This window comes from Schistocerca americana, chromosome 1 (genome assembly GCF_021461395.2).
Source record: "Schistocerca americana isolate TAMUIC-IGC-003095 chromosome 1, iqSchAmer2.1, whole genome shotgun sequence".
NCBI classification, from domain to species: domain Eukaryota; kingdom Metazoa; phylum Arthropoda; class Insecta; order Orthoptera; family Acrididae; genus Schistocerca; species Schistocerca americana.
In genome coordinates, this window is record NC_060119.1 from 527,936,385 (window position 1) to 527,959,629 (window position 23,245).

Sequence of the window (23,245 nt, forward strand, 5' to 3'; positions counted from 1 at the left end):
AAAAGAATGCAGAAAGCTGTACTTAGCAATTCAACCAATGTAATCGGAAGATTCTTCTGATTGGTGAGAAGTTATCTATGAGGTTCCTGAAGACTCAATCTTAGGTCCACTATTGTTCCTCATATTTGTAAACAATCTTCTGTCTAATATGCAACAAGCAGAGTTAGTTTTTTTTATGGATGACACTAGTATTGTAATCAGTCCAAGCATACGGCAACAGAAGAAATGGTACACAATGTTCTTAAAAGTATCATGATAGATTTTATGCAAATAGTCTCACTCTCAACTTAAACAAAACATAAATATTCAGTTCTGCACATCTAGAAGTACTAATCTAATGATAAGTGTAACATGTGGTGTTGAAATAATTAACAGAATGTAAACTTAAAAACTTTCAGGTGTCCATAATTACAAGAATTTAAACTGGAAAAAAACGCATTTTGGAACTCCTAAAACATCTCAGTTAAGCCACATTTACACTCAAAATAATTAAAAATCTTGGGAACTTGCCCTTCCTGTCAATGTCATTTTTTAGACAATTGTATTCCTTTTTGCCTGCTTTGTTTACTGCATTTTTATATGTTCTCTTTTCACAAATGAAATTCAGTGTCTCCTGTGTTATCCAAGGATTTCTATTTGGCCTTGTCTTTTTAAATATTTGACCCTGCTACCTTCACTATTTCCACTCTCAAAGCTACCCATTTGTCTTCTACTGTATTCTTTACCCCTGTTCCTTGGGCACTAATGACCACTGTAGTTGTGCACCCAAATAAATAAATAAATAAACAAATAAAATAAAATAAAATAAATAAAAAATAAAAATAAAACAAAAAATAAAAAAATGTCCCCTGTTCTTGTCAACTGTTGCCCATTCCTCTCTCTGCAACTCTCAATAACCTCTGGTTCTTTCAACTTACCTAGGTCTCATCTCCTTAATTTCCTATATTTTTCCAATTTCTTCAGTTTTAATCTACAGTTCACAGCCAATAAATTGTGGTTAGAGTCCACATCTGCCCCTGGAAAAGTCTTGCAATTTAAAATCTGGCTCCTAAAAATGTCTTACCACTGTATAATCAATCTGAAACCTTCCAGTGTCTCCAAGTCTCTTCCATGTACACATCCTTCTTTCATGATTCTTAAACCAGATGTTAGCGAAAAGTAAATTGTACTCTGCACAAAATTCTACCAGGCAGCTTCCTCTTTCATTCCTTTCGCCTAGTCTATATTCACCATCAATTTTTCCTTCTCTTCCTTTTCCTACTATCGAATTCCAGTCACCCATCACTATTAAACTTTCGTCTCCCTTAACTACCTGAATAATTTCTTCTATATGATCATACATCTGTGGAGCCAGTTGGAAAGTAAACTTGTACATTGACACCAATAAACTAAAAGTAGGGTAAATTACAATGTCAGTGGTGTTTGTTGCAGGATTCTAGTATGAGTTGTTTATGAGATCTCATATTTTGAAAAGTACCCCCCTCCCCTCCCAAATATTGTACAGTAGCTGTGGTAGCACACACTAAAGAACAACACTACTGCAATCATTAGTTATGCGGATTCTGACAACTGACCATCACAGACTGTGTACAAAATGACCACCGACAGCGGCAAAATACACTTCCAGTCTGATATGGAACAACTGCTGCAAACGTCCTAGCATTTCAATGGGGATGTCTGAGCAGGCTGCAGTAATACATCATTGTATATCATCGGGTGTAGTTGGTATGTCCATGTAGAAATTGTCAGTTAGCCTTCCCCACAGGAAAAAGTCTTTAAGCATCAAAGCTGGCGAAAAGGTTAGCCAAGGTATAGGGCCTCTGCATCCATCCAATGTTTTGGAAACAACTCATGAAGACATGCTGTAGTATATCATGCACTATGGATGGGACAACCATCATGGTGGTGCCACAGGTTCCTCCTAGTCTGTGGAGGAATGTTTTCTGACATCTGTGGAAGATGGTCTGTTAGGAGGCTGTGATACTTCTGCATGTTCAGTGTTCTGTCTATGAAACACAGGCTTATGAGCTGACAGTTCACTATCCCATACCATACATTTACACTCCCTGGATGCTGACATGGTGGTTTACCTGGCCATGATTGGTAAATGTTGCTTCATCACTAAAGAAGATACATGAAACATATGGAGTATCCTGTCTTAATGTCCATGTACAGAAGTTAACACAATTCTCATAATCATTTCCATGCAGCTCTTGACAGAGAGAGATGTGTGAGAGATTGAACATATGTCTATGGAGAATGCATATGACACTTTCCTGACTCATGCCACTTCCTTGGGCGATTGTGCAGGAGCTAATGTGCAGATCAAATACAGAACAAGCATGATTATTAATTTCCCCCCCTCTTCTGTTGTCATGTGTTTCTTCCTGTTATGTTGTCTAGGTGTTATGCTATCACTTTTACATAACTGTTTGAAGAGGTTGACAAATAATTGCTGAGATGCTTGATGTCTGTTGGGATATATTACTGCACACACAAATAGCAAAAAAACAAACTGTATTTTCTTACACTCTCCATACACCATAAGCATGGAGATCTTGTAAAACCGACATTCGGCCAGGAGAGTGGTGTGCTGACCACATGCCCCTCCATATCTGCATCCAGTGATAAATGTGGGCTGAGAATGACATGGCGGTCAGTCAGTACCGTTGGGCCTTCAAGACCTGTTCGGGCAGAGTTTAGTTTTTATTGTTTAAATCCCATCATCCATTCACAGCCTACTGCTTGGACTGACATGCACTTAACTTGCTAGCAAGTTGCAGTGCACTCAAGAAATACAAAAGCACACTGTAAGCAAACATAACATCATCATATCCAGCAACTACAAAGGTTGAGTGGCACAAACAATTGTCAGTGTGAAAACTTTTCAAAATACAATATCATGTAAATGATTCACACTAGAAAGGTACAACAAACACCACTCACATTCTAATTTGTCCTTCTTTTAGTTTGTTAATGTCAAATAAGAATTGTTCCATTTAAAAAAGTGTATGTTTCCACAAAAAACACACTTTCAACATGTTACTACAACCTGTTTATTGGTTAACAACAAGAGCCCCTGACTACCAATCCATTCTGTGAGAACTGCACACCAATAGCACTTTCTATTTCTGCAATATCTGTGATGCAAGTTTTAGGTGATTCACCCTGTATATTGTGGACAGTAATGGACCTATAACACTCGATTGTGGCAATCAATGATTTTTAATAAACCAAAAAATTCAAAATGTCTTCATTATCTTATATTAAGATTACGGTAAACAACTTACCTGTCTCTGAATCAGAAATTCGTTTGTATAGGTATGCATACAAGTCCAGAGTTACCTTTCCATCTCTCACACAATAGTCATAATACTGCTGCAGATACTGCCAGAGTCTCCCTGAATGAAGAACACAATCATGTAAAATGAACTACAATAAAACACTTCTCACTAAACTTAAAGCATAAAAAAGCAAAAGAGTTAATAAGCAGTGAAATTACACACTGGTTTTCCAGCCAAAATACAAAAATGTAGCCAGTATAGTTCGACATATGCATCTGTAATAATACATAGTAATATTTTAGATAACACAAAAAAATTCAAAATTAGGCTTTGCTGTATTTGTTGATTTTTTTTAAATGCTAGTCAGCGAGTTTACATTTTTCAATAGATAGTACTCTGGCGTTTTTCTTGTTTTTTTTTTTTTTTTTTTAAAAAAAAAAGTCCAATCATATACAATCTGACACATTTTATCAAAGGGGGAAAAACAGAAGATGAATGAAGAGACATCTTTATTTTTGAGAAATGTAGTTATGGAAAATCACACTAACTTACACCTGATTGAAAGATCAATAATCAAACTTCATACAGAGTGTTTTTCTGTCTATTTTTGCTTTCTTTTTTCATTCCTTTCTTGGTAAACATTGTTTTTTTTTCAAATTTAAAAAAATAATAGAAATATTTAGTTTGTATTAAATTTATAAATATTAATTACAAGATGTCAGAGAAGTTCAAATCACACCAAACTAAATGAGAAAATAATCATCAGACCAGAATATTACATATTCTCATTACAGTGATGCAAATAAGAGTGTTTCCCTTCTGCTCTGGATATACGATAAAAAACCTTGATTTGACTGACTCAAGAAGTGTTCAGAAGGCACTACCATCGGAATCACAATTTTTGGTGTTTTGTGTAAACAGAAAATATACATCCAAATAATGTAATAATACTACCTGAAGTTGAATTTTTAAGTGTTCCCATTTTTAATGTTGGTCTGTTCCCTGATGATAGGTACTTGTGAAATTTGTCCATGCACCATCACATTACCAAATAATGCCAGCACATTACATCCAAAATTGCCTTAAACATTTCACTTACAAGATAATTTTCATCTTCCTGCTTTAATGAGACAACCGCAAAATTACCTGCAAGAGAGTGGATAGGCAGAGGCACAGAGTATAGACTGATTATGCAATGACAGCCATTCCAGAATAAGCCTTGCAGCAGAAACCCAACTGACTGCTACCCTGCACAAGCTAAGATGCCTGTTCAAAATGTAAACCAAAGAATTATAGTTTTAATCAATTTACAGATGTTAAATCCTTTTTTTTTTTTTTTCAAAAGTATTAAACTCTATAATCAATCACTTATCCCAACTGTGTTTCCTATCCTCTATGCAGCCCTGAAAGGCTTCTTTAGGAATAGGCCCATACAGATTATCCATAATGTCATTAAGTGTGTCACAAAGCAATGACTTTAATTTTGAAAACAAAATTCACATGTTGAGCAATCTGAAGAGTAGGGTGGCTGGGGTAGAGCAGCCATACGATGTTTGGTGCAAAACTAATGCTTTGTCATACCTGAGTGATCAGATTCATTGGGTTGCAGACTTTCTTATGCAACCATTTCAGAACCCCTCACAGCACTGACCATTCAGTGTTTGGCTTTTAGGCAAAAATTTAAGCTGTAAAATTCCACTGATTGTGATCAGTACTTTGACATTGGATTAAGACTGGAAAGCAATATTTTTTTGGAAGTGGGATGGATGAGGGGATTAGTGGGAGGAGAGAACCTTTAGCAACCCACTGTGATGATCGGACTTCATCTACAGGACTTTGCCAATGTTTCGTCACTGTTTGTTAGTTCAAGGAGTGTCTTGTAAAATATACACTCAGTGTTCCAGCTGCTTCTCAGTCTTGGCAAAAATAAGAAAAAGTTTGCAGTAAAATGGCAAGTTCTTGAATATTGAATATTTAGATGATGGGCGACATGTACAAGATACCTGATTTTATGAATGTGAGTGCAACCAGTGGAGGTTAAAGATTTTTCTGATTGAGGATCATCTTCATCTGATCAACAATCGTTTTGGAATTGGGAAATCATTTGTAAGCTTCCTTCAAATCTTTACATGTTTCTGTATCTTTTTTCCTAAATTTCTCATTGCATAGTTACTCAGATAAATCAGAGACGCAGCAAAAATTGTCACAATCAATGTAACACAATCTACTTCAATAATAGTAGCTTGGAAGCTAAACATAAAATCAATGGAACACTGTGATGGACACATTGCTACAGTCCTGCCAACAGCACATCATTCGAATGTTTCATAACTGCATAAGGGAGGAAAAACTTTTCTTTTGTTTTCCCCTTCCTTTTGTTTTGCATCCCCCACCCAACCACTCACCCAAATTACTGGGATCCAAAAATCTCCAAAATAAAATTACTAAAAACACAGTTTTCTTTTCCTTGACTATCTTTGTCAACTCACTGGCTAACCAATATGTAAACAGTTTTCTTTTAGGCACTGCTACATTGGCTTCTTCAGACGCTCAAATTTCATATGCTGCTGCACAATCTTCAATTTTCCTTTCCATCCATCTGCAACAACTACATTAACCCACATTTGGTAGAGAGTGCTCCTTATCTGTTACAACTTTTACACCTTGATCTTCCCTATGTTTTTCCTATTTTTTCACTCTTGATGAAAGTCAAGTCCAAAACAAAAAGCTACCACTCACTTTTTAACACCAAGGAGAATAAAGGTGTGTAAAAAGTAGTTTATGACTCCTTGATTAGGATTTTGTGCTCTTCACTGATGCATGGCACAGATATAGCAGAATAATAACTGTACTTTTAAATTTCCTGTAAAGTATACTTAAATTCCCAGTGATGAATATGAATTCTAAAACAAGAAGCAGACAGTCACCAATTGGTTTCAGTGCGACTCATCATACTGTTTAAAGACAAATGATCATCAGTTATATTCAACCACGTAAAAATATCTTCACAGCAGACAGTGAATAATTATGGGGAGAAGACATTTAAAATTACCGATTGTAATGAACTTTTCATAAGTACCATCTAATAAGTAGTAAATTTTTGAGGTTCTTTTATATGTGCTGCTACATAATTCCAAAAAAATAAATAAAAGGCAAGCATTATAAAATACCATTTTCAAAGCAATTCTAATTTCACAAAATAAATTGTCTGTTTATACAAAACAAAGACAGGAAAATGTAATTACCAACTGTAACACGATTCTCCATCAAAAAAGTGTACATCTGGAAAACATCGTCTCGTAAAGTTTCATTTCCAAATGTGAAGTATGCAAGATGACGACCAGCTTCAGTAGCTGCCATGAGCTGCAGCAGTGACTTTAGCTTAGCATTGCCACGGTATACTCCACATCCCCAGTTTCCTGTTGCCACAGGTGTACGCTGATCTTCTGGAATTTCGGGACTGAAGAATCCAACGTAAGCCTATGAAAATTATTATTTTAGATTTCATCTAGAAAGATATGTAAATTAATTATTATGGAAAGTTTGCCATTAGGATTTAAAGGGCACAATTTTTCAGTGTTAATATGAAATACTGCGAGATTTTGAAACAGTAGGAAATAATCGCTTTTGTAGCAACATCCAAAAACGTTATAAGAATATTTGTAAAAGACACAAATTTGTCCTCTAGATTTTGCAGTATCCAAATGAAAGATCGGCAGTATCCGAAATGTCATAGTGCTTGACTAGCAATAAATATTTTTGTGGCTTAAAGTAACATTTGTTGTTAGTTTCTTTTTTCTGTATGTAATACTTTGTAAGTTACTTCAAGGATAATGACTGAAGTTCCCCTACACATTTTTGCAAAGCATAAATAACATTACCATGCGTATAATTTTTTTTGTCGGTCTGGAGTAACAGTAATACAGGTTCAAAACATTTCAAAGAAAATAAATTCCACAAAACATGAGCCACGTAATAAAGAAACAGGAAACCAGTTAAGATTTGAACATTGCACACATTAAGCCTGTTTCACAATTTCAAGATTTTTTTTTTTTTTTTTTAAATATTTCATAGTCCTTCCAAAACTGTAAACCTGATAATTTAGTGCTAAGAACACAATGGCTAATTTGATCTAATGTAAAAGTATTAAAGTATGAGACAGGACTGCTAACTAGTAATTATCTACAGGAGGCAAAATATTTAATACTGCTGATATACATGTATAAAGGCACATGGGACTATCCTAGCTTTCCAAACTATTGTGAGAGGAGCCCCACCCTGTTGTGAGGACGAGAAGAGAGACATATTAAATGGGTGCTGTCACAGATGATAGGAGGTCAAAGATCATACATTGATAAGTATTGTGTCAGCTTTGGGCAAGAGATAATGAGAAGTAAAGATGGATTAAAAGGTAGAAAAAGATATGGAAAAAAAATTTTGAGAGAGAGAGGAAGGAAGGAGGAAAAGATGAAAAAGTAAATGAGATACCCTCCTAGACTTCCTATCACAAAACAAAAGTGGAAACCAGAAACATAACTTTTGCCTAGCTGTCCTCAATCTGAAGATTGGTTTTACCACTATAATGCTTCAGCAGATGTTGGAGGTGGTAAGCCTTTGTCTTCCTCTGATCTTTGAACTGATTTACCCACTCATTTACAAGGGAACCTACAGTTAATTGTGGACTCCAAACTATGGCACAATTCAGCATTTCTTACATTAATAAACATTGCCAGATGTGAGAGAAGTGAAAGACAAAAATCCTGGGACTGACAGGGTATTGATTGAAACCTCCACCTTTGATCCATAGTTTATTACCTAAATACTGACCCACTGAAATATGCACTATCTGAAGTTTAATACTTCTTCCTGTTCTTTTTCCTCGCCATTATCCCATATTTTTAGGGGGATGCCATGTTAAATACTGAATTTGGTAATGTTGGTAGTAGAGAGTGGCCAGTTGCCGCCCCCCCCCCCCCCCCAATCCAAGTGGCTATTTGTGTACCCCAATCTTTTGGATCTAGTGTTATTTCAAGAGAAAGTGTGCAAACATTTTCTAAATGTTTGCACACCTTGTGAGAAGGTGGGACACTGGAATCAGCCCAGTATTTACCTAGTCAGATACGGGAAACTGCCTAAAACCAATATCCAGGTTGACCGGCACAATGGCCCTCATCGTTAATCCACCAGGTGGTTTCAACCTGGGCCCTGTATACTTCCCTGGATCCCACAAGGGGTTTGCTAATGCATGCACATATCCAGGTAGATCTGTCTGGAGTCTAATTAATGAACAGAAAAGTGGGTTAATTGCAAATTGGGTTAATTGGTACATATGCCAAAGGTGGTTGTTGTTGTTGTGGTATTCAGGACAGAGACTGGTTTGATGCAGCTCTCCCTGCTACTCTATCCTGTGAAAGACTCTTCATCTCTGAGTAACTACTGCAACCTACATCCTTCTGAACCTATTAAGGGTATTCGTGCCTTGATGTTCCTCTATGATTTTTACCCTCTGCACTTCCCTCCAATACTAAATTGATGATCGTGCCACAAATTACTCTTCTACACAATTCCATTCAGTAACTCCTCATTAGTTACGTGATCTACTCATCTAATCTTCAGCATTCTTCTGTAGCGCCACATTTTGAAAGTTTCTATTCTTTTCTTGTCTAAACTATTTATCGTCCATATATCACTTCCATACATGGTTACATTCCATACAAGTACTTTCAGAAAAGACTTCCTGACACTTAAATATATACTCGATATTAACAAATTTCTCTTCTTCAGAAACACTTTCCTTGTCATTGCCAGGCTACATTTTATATCTTCCCTACTTCAACCATCATCAGTTATTTAGCTCCCCAAATAGCAAAACTCATCTACCACTTGAAGTGTCTCATTTCCTAATCTAAGTCCCTCAGCATGTTGATTCGACTACATTCCATTATCCTCATTTTGATTTTGTTGATGTTCATCTTATATCCTCCTTTCAAGACACTGTCCATTCCGTTCAACTGCTATCCCAGGTCCTTTCCTGTCGCTGACAGAATTACAATGTCAACAGCGAACCTCAAAGTTTTTATTTATTCTACATGGATTTTAATTCCTACTCTGAATTTTTCTCTTGTTTCCTTTACTACTTGCTCAATATACAGATTGAATAACATTGGAGATAGGCTACAACCCTGTCTCACTCCCTTCTCAACAACTGCTTCCCTTTCATGCCCCTCGAATCTTATGACTGCTGACTGGTTTCTGTACAAATTGTACACAGCCTTTTGCTCCCTGTATTTTACCCCTGCCAGTTTCAGAATTTAAAAGAGAGAATTCCAGTCAACATTGTCAAAAGATTTCTCTAAGTCTATAAACGCTAGAAGTGTAGGTTTGCCTTTCCTTAATCTATCTTCTAAGATAAGCTGCAGGGTCAGTATTGCCTCACGTGTCCCAACATTTTTACGGATTCCAAACTGATCTTCCCAGAGGTTGGTTTCTATCAGTTTTTCCATTTGCCTGTAAAGAATTTGTCTTAGTATTTTGCAGCCGTGCCTTATTACACTGATAGTTAGGTAATTTTCACACCTGTCAACACTTGCTTTCTTTGGGATTGGAATTATTATATTCTTCTTGAATTCTGAAGGTATTTCACTTGTCTCATACATCTTGCTCGCCAGATTGTAGAGTTTTGTCAGGTCTGGCTCTCCCAAGGCTATCAGTAGTTCTAATAGAATGTTGTCTACTCCAGGGGCCTTGTTTCAACTTAGGTCTTTCAGTGCTCTTCACGCAGTATCATATCTCCCATTTCATCTTCATCTATGTCCTCTTTCATTTCCATAATATTGTCCTGAAGTACATCGTCCTCTATATACTCCTTCCACCTTTCTGCCTTCCCTTCTTTGCTTAGGACTGGTTTTCCATCTGAGCTCTTGATATTCATACAAGTGGTTCTCTTTTCTGCAAAGGTCTCTTTAATTTTCCTGTAGGCAGTATCTATCTTACCCCTAGTGAGATAAACCTCTACATCCTTACATCTGTCCTGTAGCCATCCCTGCTTAGTCATTTTGCACTTCCTGTCAATCTCAGTTTTTAGACTTTAGTATTCCTTTTTGCCTGCTTTATTTACCGCATTTTTATATTTTCTCCTTTCATCAATTAAATTCAGTATCTCTTCTGTTATCCCAGGATTTCTACTAGCCCTCGTCTTTTTACCTACTTGATCCTCTGCTGCCTTCACTATTTCATCTCTCAAAGTTACCCATTCTTCTCATATCGTATTTCTTTCCCCCTTTCTTGTCAATTGTTTCCTAATCCTACCTCTGAAACTCTCTACAACCTCTGGTTTAGTCAGTTTATCCAGGTCCCATCTCCTTAAATTCCCACCTTTTTGCAGTTTCTTCAGTTTTAATCTACAGTTCATAACCAATAGATTGTGGTCACAGTCCACATCTGAACCTGGAAACGTTTTACAATTTAAAGCCTGGTTCTGAAATCTCTGCCTTACCATAATACAATCTATCTGAAACCTTCCAGTGTCTCCAGGCCTCTTCCACGTATACAATCTTCTTTCTACATATGCCACACAAAATAATTCTGTCTAAATAGCAAAGTTTTGCATTGTAGCTGTAACGAGTGTTGTATCTAATAAAACTGTATCACCATAGAAACAGTAACATAGCATTTGTAGTTTTCATATGTGTTAAAGCTTGTGCTATTCTATTCAGTCCAGTGTAAACTAAGTGTTATCTATGATTAAGTTATGCTCTATGCAAAATTCTACCAGGCAGTTTCCTCTTTCATTCCTTACCCCCACTCCAAATTCACCTACTACTTTTCCTATCGAATTCCAGTCCCCCATGACTATTAAATTTTCGTCTCCCTTCACTATGTGAATAATTTCTTTTATCTCACCATAAATTTCTTCTATCTCTTCATCATCTGTTGAGCAAGTTGGCATATAAACTTGTACTACTGTAGTAGGTGTGGGCTTCGTGTCTATGGCAATGGTATACAATACTTATTAGTAGATCTCCTGCCAAGGATTATAACTTTGACCCAAGTTGAAGTGTATAGTAATCAGGATAACATAGAGAACACCTTTATTGTTGGAAAGCTATTTCGTATCATAGTATTTACCTTCTGAGGATACACAGGGATAACATTTGCCTAGCTACAACAGAAGGTGCCAGTACTGCAGGAATCCTAAAAGTCAACATGGTGAAATCAGAATCCTTAGAATTCTCCAATTTAAGGTAGAGATGACTCTAAAAAAATCGTCAACGAATAAATTCTTGGACAGAATGCTGTAATTGGCTGGCAGAAAAAACTGAATTCATGTACGTCCCTAGATACTGTGATGTTTCCACTACAGTATCATCAAAAAACTATATCTTCAGGATGATGCAGTACATCTTCAAGCACACAAGTATCCACATCATAGCTTGTATTAATGAAAGTTTATCTATACAGGGTTTCTATACTAAAATTCGTCACAAGTATTTTCTCTGGTGCTTTGGCATACATTCACAATTTTGTCTTTGCAATGTGTAAACAGTGTCAGCCACAAATATTGCTTATCACTCGTTTCATGCGACACCCATCGTCAACAGGGAGTGTCGGTTTGTTTTGCTTTATGTTACAAACAAAATTATTTTTAAAGTGGAATTTTACATGCTCATTCACTAAAGTTGTCCCTAAATAGTCTAATGCAATATTGGTTTTATCAACATATATTAACAGGGACAGTAACACAAGAAGAATAACCAATATTCAAGCAGAGACCTAGCAGTCAGCACGAGCCAGGGCAGCATGTGAGTGGCTGCCTGTGTGCTGGTTATTCTTCATGTTTTACTGTCCCTCTTATACATATCAATTAAATGAATATTGCACAAGGCTAATATGGGACTACTCTATTGAAAGGGCATGTAAAATTCCACTTCCTGAAAAAATGCACCTGACAGCTGTTGGGAGACACATCTGGTTTTATACTGAAATCAGTTACAATGTTTATGACTTAGTAATTATATACAAGAATTATAAATAATAATTCTGAGACAGTGACAAGTTGCAGTACATACACATAACCTACATTATGATCAATTCACTTAAACCAGTACTATCAACATCACAGATGATTAGGTTGTATTAAACCTTTGATTGGTGTCTGTGCCTCGGGTGCTACAGTGTCATGCCTTGCATTATACATGGAATCCCAAAAAAATCCAACTCTTACGACTTTGGACTTGAAGTACTTATTTGGAATGTTTGCACTATTTAGTGCAGTCTACTACAACAACACTGACTCACACCAATGCACCAAGATCCAGAACTGAAGGGAAACTCGGGCTGTACTTTGAAATGTGAACTGTTGGATTTACAAAAATATGCACAATGTAGTGAAACTCCACCAAACTGCTAACTCTGAACTTACAAGAAAGTCACATACAGTATACTGAATCAGCATCTGTTGGGTTCACTACAAACATGAAGTTTAACTTAAGTTTGTTGAAAGTGCTGACATCAAATTGGCTATAAAGCCATCCAGTGCTGACTGAAATACCACATGTTGAGTTTAGGGCAAATGATAATGCGTGTTGAAAGACTGCCAGTAGTACTGGAATTCAATAAAGAATAGTGAAATCCATGTAGTTAACAAAATCATTGTTCTTCACACAGTTAGTTTAAAACATTTAAAACTAATATACTTGTAAAACCACATTTACACACAAGTGAATGGAAAAAGTCACAGAACAAATCATTGGTGTTCACTAATACTCACCTGCACTTATTAAGAAGTGTTTACACTGGACTGAATAGAATAGCACAAGCTCTAACGCATATGAAAACTACAAATGCTATGTTACTGTTTCTATGGTGATACAGTTTTATTAGATACAACACTCGTTACAGCTACAATGCAAAACTTTGCTATTTAGACAGAATTATTTTGTGTGGCATATGTATTGCTGATGAGAAGCAAACAAGGTGGCACGGGAAAAGAAAAATACAAATTCTGATCTTTCATGCAATATAGATAATAGTGTATTTATCACTGAATTGCAGCTCAGGCATTCCTTTACCTTGTTTGAAAACTTTACATGTATGTCAGAAGACAATTTCTACTGGCTACTCACTTCACCTGAGGGAAAAATCCCAAAACAGAACACAAACTACCGAGTAGCTATTTCATCTGACTAAACGCCAACAACTGGGGGCAGTTAGTACATGTTTCGCATATCATCCAATCCTGAGCTTGTTCCTCTCTACTCTATTTCTGTCAGAAGGAAGGAAGTAATGAAATTACATTCTTCCTCAGCTGGAATTTTGAGTACTTCTGCAGCTTCCTACCAAGCATAATCACTATTATACATTTTGTGGTGTAGATCTCATGAATACTGACTTCTCCATCTGTCACACAACTCATATTTAACAACAAGGCAATTCTTTTTTAGAAAGAAAGAAAAGAAAAGAAGAGTTTTGAAAACAAATACTTTCTGCACTATTCACTCTCTGTACTGTTAACAATGAGTGTGCACCAAAGTGGAAAAGCACATGAACTTCCTTTGATGATTTGCTGATAAGCTTGACAACCAGTAGCCCAAGCATGTACACACATGAATTCTTTTCAGTTGCACTCACCTGCTGGTTGTGTGGCAGCAAATTCTTGTCCACTGTTGCCCATTCACTTTTGTTCATGCCAATGAAATGCAGACTTAAATGAACATACACGTACAGTAACATTTATTTACAAAACTGTTGCTTTTTTTCCCTTAAGGAAATACAAAATTAGCATTGCTTTGAGTTATGCACCATGCAAACTATCTTCTTCCTGATACTACCACATAAAGGTTACACAGCAAAGACATAGTAACTGATGGCCACTCTTGAGCCCTAATTGGAACTGGCTGTCGAGGGGCTGAGTGGCCATCTAAGTACCTATCAGTGGAGGAATACAAGTGTGGTGTCTCATGGAAATGTGACTGTTTGGACACAAACAGGTGCCAGGGACTGCAGCACTGATTACTGCAACCTGCACTTCACATATCAGCATGCCTTTCACACCCAGACATTGTAGCAGCTGCAAGAGGTTTGGCAGTAAAAAGCCCGAAAAGTCTTCTGTTGACGAACAACTGTCCTACATAAAGCAGGGGCCGTACCTGGCCCACGAAGTACATCTGTGAGGATGGTGGCTGAAGATGAAGGGGCCCAGCTCTGTGAATAGTACACTCCCCCCCCCCCCCCCCTTTTCCATCCCAGAGAAGCGCACCCAAGGGAGGAGGCACTGAGCAGCCACCAAAGTAGACTAGAACAAAATAACAGGACAATCAGTTAATGAACACAAAGAAACTGAGCTCAGTGGAAGAAGCATGCTATGTTCATGTGGCAGAACGGTAACTGGCTGCTGTAGGTGGTAATGGGAAAGGCTGGGGAGAGGTAAGGCTGGTGGCGGTGTTTCCAAGAAGTCACAACACATGGTCTGGAAGAACACACAAAAAGATTGGTGGTGCCAGCAGAGATGGCTGAGCTGCCCTCAGAGGAGGCAGTAGCAGTGGAGGCTGGGAATGCCTTTGAGAGGATCAGCCACAAGGAGGCCGGTGCTGGCTGTGGAAGCATTATCATGGGTGGGTGTGGTGGTGGCACCAGAGACAGTTTGCTTCAGCTGCCAGGATGGCTCCGGAGATGCCACTGGCAGTGACGACCTGGAAAAGTGTCGCAAGGGCTAGCCACAGTAAGACTGGCAATGACTAGAGGGCCAGCTACAAGTGGGGCCAGTGAGAGAACGGGCATCAGCGTAGACAGGCCAGTGAGAACAGAAGGACTGGCAGAAACAGGGCCAACGATAAGAGAATTGGTGTCCAATGTTGTCACGTGCAAAGGCTGGGCCCATATAAGAGGGACTTGTGTTAGAGAACTTCCTGAACAACAATTGAATGTTGCATGGCACGACAACATTGCAAACGAATATGACAGGAGGTGGTCCAGCTTGCCAAACACAAACTCCCAAACAATCCATCTGACTGCCGTTCCTGATCACGGCCACTTGAATGCTGTAGGAAAGAATTCAGAGCCTCAGTGAGCACAGACATGCTATGTAGGAGGCCTGGAATTGCCTGACCCCATAATGGAAGGACTTGAGACAACAATGGATCTGGTGAGTGATCAGACAAGGTATACAGATAGGTGAGAAATACACCAAGGAACTACTGAAAACCACACAGACCAACAATGTCAATGAAGAGAATGTATACTGGAACAACACATGAACGGACCGCCTAAACTAAGGTGAGAAGAGAAAATTGCCAAGGGCTTGCATCTACTGAAATAACAGGAATACTAATTGCAAACAACTGCCTAGTGAAATCCAGACAACCACACCAGCCAAAGAGTTACAAAAACCAAAAATGCCATCCTCAGGCAGAGGCCAGCCAAGCTGCACCTTGTGGGTGAAATGTGACATAGCACTGCAGTGTCAGGCTCAGTGAGAAGGAGTGCAGCAGCTAGATGACTGACAAGACCATGAGCTGGCAATGAAGCCAGTGAACCTTGAGCAGGTGCTGGAAAGGACAAATCTGGAGCAGGCACTGTTGTGAGAATCCATACAAACTAGAAGTGTTACACATGACAGAATCAGCCCAGATGTCACTGTAGAGAAGAGGCCTGTATCATGAAACCATTATCTTCATTGCCACTGTTATATCCTTAACTGAGTGGTGTGATTAGTAGTGACTGAGTTCACACATTGCTATAGCAACTCTTTGTTTATTAACCTTGAACTGAACTTAGTATATATTCAGAGGACAGAAGTCTATAGTTGAGTACAACTGAATCGTCCATCTTGATGAAGTGTAACGGATGCCCACAATGATGAAGTCCACGATAGTCAGTAGTTGTGATGGGCCGTGAGGTTCCCTAGATTATCAGCGGCACTGTACAAAGAGACTGAGTTCATGGGCTGCCGAGATGCATGTCCAAACACAAGGGCAGCTGACAATCCAGTCAAATACAGGAGATTGCAATGTCTGATGGGTAGCAGTCAAGGCAATGGTCAGCCTGATGCCCACATATTGGCACGGCTTGTGCACCCAGATGCTGTGGCAGCTACGGGTGCCTTGGTGGCTAACAGCCCAGTGAATCTTCTGTTGACAAACAATCTCCCAAAGTAAAGCAGGACCTATACATGGCCTGTGAAGCACATCCGTGAATGTGTTGGCCAAATATCCAGGAGCGCTGTCCTGCATATACTACAGAAGTCAATTCTACATGGCTAGAAACTAGTGTCTACTAATAAATGTAAAGAAGATTCAAAATGTCAACGTGCAGTGTCTGTATGGATTTCAGATTGAGGGCTGTTGATGTTGACTTTCATAGCTTCTTTGACAAACGAGAAAGATAATTTGGGGTTGACACCTTCCCTGAAGCAAAAAAAAAAAAAAAAAACTATGCCAAGATTGACTTTAATTTTTTTCAAAAAAAAACCCTCAAGATATAAAAATCGGTACAGTTGGAAAGTGTCTCTGTCATAAAGCATCAAACTAAAAATCTGAAGGCCTCAGGTTCAATTGCTGGTCAGCCCTATGATTCCAATCTGTCATTTATCACTTCTTTCACCTCTGGCAATGTTCCTTGATATGAAAAGTGACAAGTTGCACCATGGTTCAGAACCCACATTAAACTGCAGTTGGCCCTGTAATGGCTGGGTGAGTCAGTTGAAAGGTCGGAGGCAGGCAACAGCAGCCACTTCCAACAGGACCATGCCTAATAAACCAACGCAGTTGTCAAAACAATCTTTAGATTGATGTCTGCTTCACCTATTTCATAGCTGGAAAAGGATTTGAACCTACTTGGGGTTGTATCAGATACATACATGTCTCTACAGTAAAAACAATCACAGAATTTTAAGAGTTCCAAGTGAACATAAGAATCATCGAACATACATGGGTTAAATCTGAGCTATACAATTTACCTTGTTTAATTCTCTTGTAATGTTACTTGGAGTATACTGCATGTTTGGATTTCGAAATGCCAGTGCATCTATTGCGGTAATGGAGCAAAGTCGCCGCCCACTTGAATCTCGTGGTGTAGTATCACAATGATCACCAGACCATTCAAAATTATCACCATAGCCTTTATAATTGCTAAATCGTTCACAGCCTAAGAACAGATATTTTTAAAGAATAGTGATTTCAACTAATGCTACTTTTTACAATCACAAATTTACAATAAAATATAAAATCAGTAACTGTAAGTTTCTTGAACTACAAACTATTAAAAGTAAATAGGAACACAAATAATATGCAGTGAATCAGCAAACGGAAAGAGAAATCATCTATAATGGAAGAAGTGGTACTAATACATTTTCTTCTTGGCAACAACTGTACTTAAGAACAGTAATTATCAACTATTCATTTATTCATACAAATGCACATAAAGAAGGGAATAATGAGTACACTGAAACTGTGTGTTAAACTGGAACTCAGGTTCTTGTATTTAATGGAAATTGCTCTTACTAACTGGTTTAATCAGACACAACAAACAGCTCGCTTCAAGTCTTAAATCCGCCAGTACTTCTCCTCTACTTTCCAAACACTAAATAAGTACTCCTGCATATCTTGCAGTACAAGCACCCCTTAGAAATAGGGTGAAGTGGAGCGTGTGATAGCTACAGCTTAAGGATTTCTTCTAGAATGAATCTTTACTTTACAGCAGATTATATGCTGTTATGAAGCTTCCTGACAGAGCTTGAATATACGTGCCTAACATGCACATGAGCCTGGAGAAAGGAAATGGCAGGTTGAACTTTTAAACTAAGCTGCGGATAGCTCAGGTGATAAAGGGTACATCTTTGGGTCATGATCACATTTACAGTCTCAATGTCAGTTTCATTTTTATACAATGCTATTGCAAAGTAAAGTTTCTCTGTAAATGAGGTGTTGCTCACAAAAACGCACAACATGTTTCAAATTCATGTGTTTGCAGAAATGAAATTTCTGTCATAATTCACAGATAATGAAAGCCAAAATGAGTACATCAATGTTGAATGGCTTATGACTGTTCTAATTTTCATACTTTTATTACCAACACATTTTAAAAATTTAGTTAATTGTTTAAAATCCCTAGAATTTAAAATATCAAAATTAGTACATAAGTCAAAAGATGATAAATAGTTAACTACTTAAATATACTCACAGATCATAAAATCAAATCAAATGGGGCAGTTATCAATATGAATGAATCATTATTATGAGAAGGAAAGTTGTTACCATATTGCATAGATGCTGAGTAGCAACTTCCCTTCTCATAATATTGTTACATTCCATCCTGGATTTTCCATTGTTTGATTTTTGAGTAAACCAATAGCTTCTTATAGTCCTCTAAGTTGTTTCTTCACTTTTTTAAGAGAGGGTACAATAATTAAGAAAGGGTAAGATGATCAGATTATGGAGGAAAGGGAGGCCACTCCAAATCCGGATATGGTGAGAGTCATGATGCTTGGTAGGCACCGGATATACCAATGCGCTTTTGCACTTTAACTTTCAAATTTGTTTTCATTGTTAGTGATTACTCACTTCCTGCATCTCATGGCTCCAACACCTAGGTTTTGGAGCAACTTTTTCTTTCCCTGATCAACAGTTAATTATATTTGCATTTTACATTTAGAGAGGACTTGGCTACTCCCTTCATGAAAAGCAATTGCTATTCTTATAGTTGGTATTAGATCCCAAACCATTTTAAGAGGATCTGGTCTGTGACCTTATAAGTACTTTAATATATTGCAGCTATCTATAACTAAGTTTGCCTACTAGTACTGCTGCGGTCTTTAGCTGAAAACACTCGTAAGAGGATGGTGCCACATGATATGCTTGCCGCAGCTGCTGCACCTTATGTGGGCACAAGCCGCAGCTGTTGTCTGGAGCCTGGGTACCTCTGATGTGTTCTCCCTATTGATGCTCAGGCTAGGTGGGAAATCCAAATAGTCCGCAGTTCATGGTCGTGCGGTAGCGTTCTTGCTTCCCGCGCCCGGGTTCGATTCCAGGCGGGGTCAGGGATTTTCTCTAACTCGTGATGACTGGGTGTTGTGTGATGTCCTTAGGTTAGTTAGGTTTAAGTAGTTCTAAGTTCTAGGGGACTGATGACCATAGACGTTAAGTCCCATAGTGCTCAGAGCCATTTGAACCATGAAATCCAAATAACAGTTGGGTATTAAAGTATTGTACATTACAAAATGAGTATGGGCACAGTTGACTGTTGTGACATGCTACTGAACTCCATAGGATCATAGCGTAAGACTGTGCAATGGGATTTTTTTTTTTTTTTTTTTTTTTTTTTCACATTCTGGACTTGTGCATTTTAAATGCTCATGCTCTCCACAGAATGGTTAAAGGGTGAAAAATGGCAGTTGGTGAGTTTTCCCTGTCTCTTGTCAGGGAAACCTTAGAAAAATATGCAACAGAACAGACAAAATTTGGCAGAGAAGGCACTATGATGATGAGAATCCTCTAGGATTTACAGGGAGGCATTTTACAGGTGTTACTGTGAGTGACATTCATATAAATAATTCTGGAAATACAATCTGGGGAGTGGTTTTCAAGAATTTCCAAATTTGTTGGAGTCACAATAAGTTCACGACTAACACAGAACAAAATGACAACTTAAAACGAAACACTCAAAACATTAACCCTAAAGTCAGTAATGTATGTGAGAGCATATTTCTGTGCAAAATTCAATAATAATCATAATCATCATCACTTATGAAACTATCAAAGATATTCATGTATGTAAATGACTTTTGATAAAATATTGGAAACACAGCTATCTATATTGAAATTAACATGAAATAATCAGTCTTGATCACCTTTTTTTTAATATTCTATTTTACTGGTAACCGGTTTCAATCTTCATGATCATCATCAGACTGTTTAAATCTCCTTACATGGCATGCAGAGAAGCCAAGCAGAACATAAACATATGTCACGAGGGACAGTCATTGAATATGTGTATATGTAGATGGAGAGAGTTTTCATGACAGCTTTTCTTCTGAAACAAGTTGTTCTTCCACTTCATTTCACGAACACCTTGTACTCCAAATTCTGCAGCTTGTGAACAATGGACTAAATGAATGGGGGTGTGCTTATGGCACCAAATTTGGATTTGGATAAAGCATTCAAATTCCTTTCCAGGCATTCTTATTCAAAGTTCTGAGGTTTTCCTGGAGTATGTGTTGGGACAGTATGCTTTGTACAATCCCAGTTGTCAGTTGGACTGTACACCCTCAAGAAATTAATCATTTTTATTATCTTTCTATCTCATTAAGATTTTACATTCAGTACCTGGTTGTCTCAGCCACAACACATGTTGCTACTTGTATATGCATGCTGAATCGATAGATCAAAAGTCCAAGGGCAGCACCGAGCCCATACCAAGATGCTGCATTGTCCAGCATTCTTTGAATAAACAATAAGGAAATGTGGAAGAACGGCCATGTGACTGTATGCTGTGTCTGGCTGCAGAGGGATGCTTCTCTCTCTCTCTCTCTCTCTCTCTCTCTCTCACTCCCCCCCCCCCCCCCCCCAACCCTGCCCTCTCTTGTGTCTGAGGTGTCTTACAGGGCAGACAGCTCTATGCTTTACTCTACTATTTAAATTTAATCCTATCACTACTTCTTTCAAATTATCTAAATGTCTGCCCACCCAACCTTGTCACCCATGTGATTGGCACATGGAATAACTAATATCCTCCCTGGAGAGTCCCATATAGCCCAAATCTGACATAAATAAAAATATTTTCTGGGATTTTATGACTTTAATTCACCCTTAACAGTCCACTTCTACTCTGCCACTCTGCCAGTGTCTCATTCGAGTAGGCCTATACAGTTTTCAAGTGTCCATTCAGGTTAACAATTTGCATTCTGTCAACACTATTTCCATGCTATTTCAACAAGTGACCTACTCATGATATCATTAGACAATCATTCACATAATTATATGACAACTAGGTCATTTTTTGAAATATTGTACACAAAAATGGAGTCAACATCCTATCTGGACACCCAAAAACATTGGAAAAGATACATGCTGAAACAGACTTTTTGTGTTTATGTAACATTTAACAATAATAAAGTCTGAATATGAACCTTTCATCCTTGACATTTAAGTATTTTTTCTTAAATTTCCTTGTGCCTCGCTGTATGCCATAGAAACTAGTGCAAACTCAGTTTGCTAGAACACACAAGAAAACGGAAGAGGCAATTTGCAAGAAATAAGATGACCATACCACAACAAAATTCATCGGGATAATACTAAACAAAAATCAAAATACCATGTAAACAACCACAGAACAGCATTATATGACAAAAATGCACTTCATGTTGGGTTATTGCTTGCCATCGGCCTTCCTAGAAACCTCACAGTCCTTCCTTCTACAAAATTAAAAGGCCATCTTAAAAGAATTTTAACAGAATATCAAATTTATTTTCTAGATGAGAGTTTTGTCCTCATGAAAAATAAATAAAAGTACAAACAATGGAAACTCCAGGTAGGAATATCAACAACGTAGGTAAAGATAGATTGCTACTTATCATAAAGAAAAGATGGCAAGTTGCAGACAGGCGCAATTGAAAGATGCTTACACTAAGCTTTTGACCAAAGCCTTCATCAGTGAAAGAGAAACATGCACGCAATTCACACACACAAAAGCAAGCACACCTCATGCACACATGACCACCCATTTCAGCACCTCGGCCAGAATGCAACATCATGTGGAATGCAGCGAAGTTGAAACGATGGTAGTGTACGGGCGGGGAGAGAGACGAATGCTGTCTGGTGGAGTGTGCGGGGACTAGACTGCAAACATGTGCAGTGTCAGGAAGTTGCGGGGCAGGGGGATAGGGCAAAGGAGCAAAAAAGGATGCATTGGCAGAGGGCTGCAAATAAACAGAGTGGGAGATGAGAACGGGGAGGAGACAATAGGTCAGTGGGGGTGGAAACTGTTGGTCGGAGGGTGTGGGGACACTAGTTTACTGTAAGCTGAGGCTGGGATAATTACGGGAGTGGAGAATGTGTTGTAAGGGTAAAACCCATCTGCGCAGTTCAGAAAAGTTGTTGGTGGAGGGGAGGATCAAGATGGCTCGGGTAGTGAACAGCCAAGTGTGTGATGCTCAGCTGCATGTTGTGCCACAAGATGGTCTACTTTGCTCTTGGCTATAGTTTGGCAGTGGCTGTTCATCCTGATAGACAGCTGGTTGGTAGTCATGCCAATATAAAAAGCTGTATAATGATTGCAACAGAGCTGGCAAATGACAGAGCTGTTTCCACAGGTGGCCCGGCCCCTGATGGGGTAGGATAAACCTGTGGCATGACTGGCCTATGAAAGCAGCCTCCTTTACCAGCTCTGTTACAATCATTGCACAGCTTTTTATATTGGTATGACTACCAACCAGCTGTCTACCAGAATGGACGGCCATCGCCAAACTTTGGCCAATAGCACAGTATACCATCCTGTGGCACAACAAGCAGCCTGAACATGAACACACTTGATTTCAATAGCTGCTTCACTACCTGAGCCATCTGGATCCCTCCCACCACCACCAACTATTCTGAATTGTGCACATGTGAGTTACAATACATTCTCCACTCCCATAATTATCCTGGCCTCAACCTAAGTCAACACAGTGACCCCACATCCTTCACCCAACAGTTTCTAACCCATCTGCACAATCATCCCTCCCCATTCTCATCTCTCACCTGTTTATTTGGAGCCCTCTTTCCATGCTGTTCTCCTTTCGCTCTTTTCCCCACCACTGCCTCACAATCTCGTGACACTGTGGCTGTTGGCAATCTAGCCCTTCACACTCCACCAGAGAGCGTTCGCCTCTCTCCCACCCTTACTCTACCATCCCTTGAACTTCCCCGCCCCTCATCCGATCCGAGATGCTGGAGTTGGTGGTCTTGTGTGCTTTTGTGCGTGCGTGTGTG

At 38.6% G+C, this 23,245-nt stretch overlaps 1 protein-coding gene across 2 annotated transcripts in view; it reads right to left on the bottom strand.

Moving 5' to 3' along the window:
- The window catches only part of LOC124605353 (poly(ADP-ribose) glycohydrolase-like), a 122,521-nt gene that overhangs the window by 24,788 nt on the left and 74,488 nt on the right, over positions 1-23,245 (bottom strand). For both annotated transcript variants that reach the window (XM_047136988.1, XM_047136980.1), the window contains 3 exons: positions 17,239-17,426; positions 6,530-6,764; positions 3,291-3,401 (listed from right to left, as the gene is read on the bottom strand). In XM_047136988.1, coding sequence (XP_046992944.1) covers positions 3,291-3,401; positions 6,530-6,764; positions 17,239-17,426 — 534 coding nt within the window. The remainder of the gene's footprint in view (positions 1-3,290; positions 3,402-6,529; positions 6,765-17,238; positions 17,427-23,245) is intronic.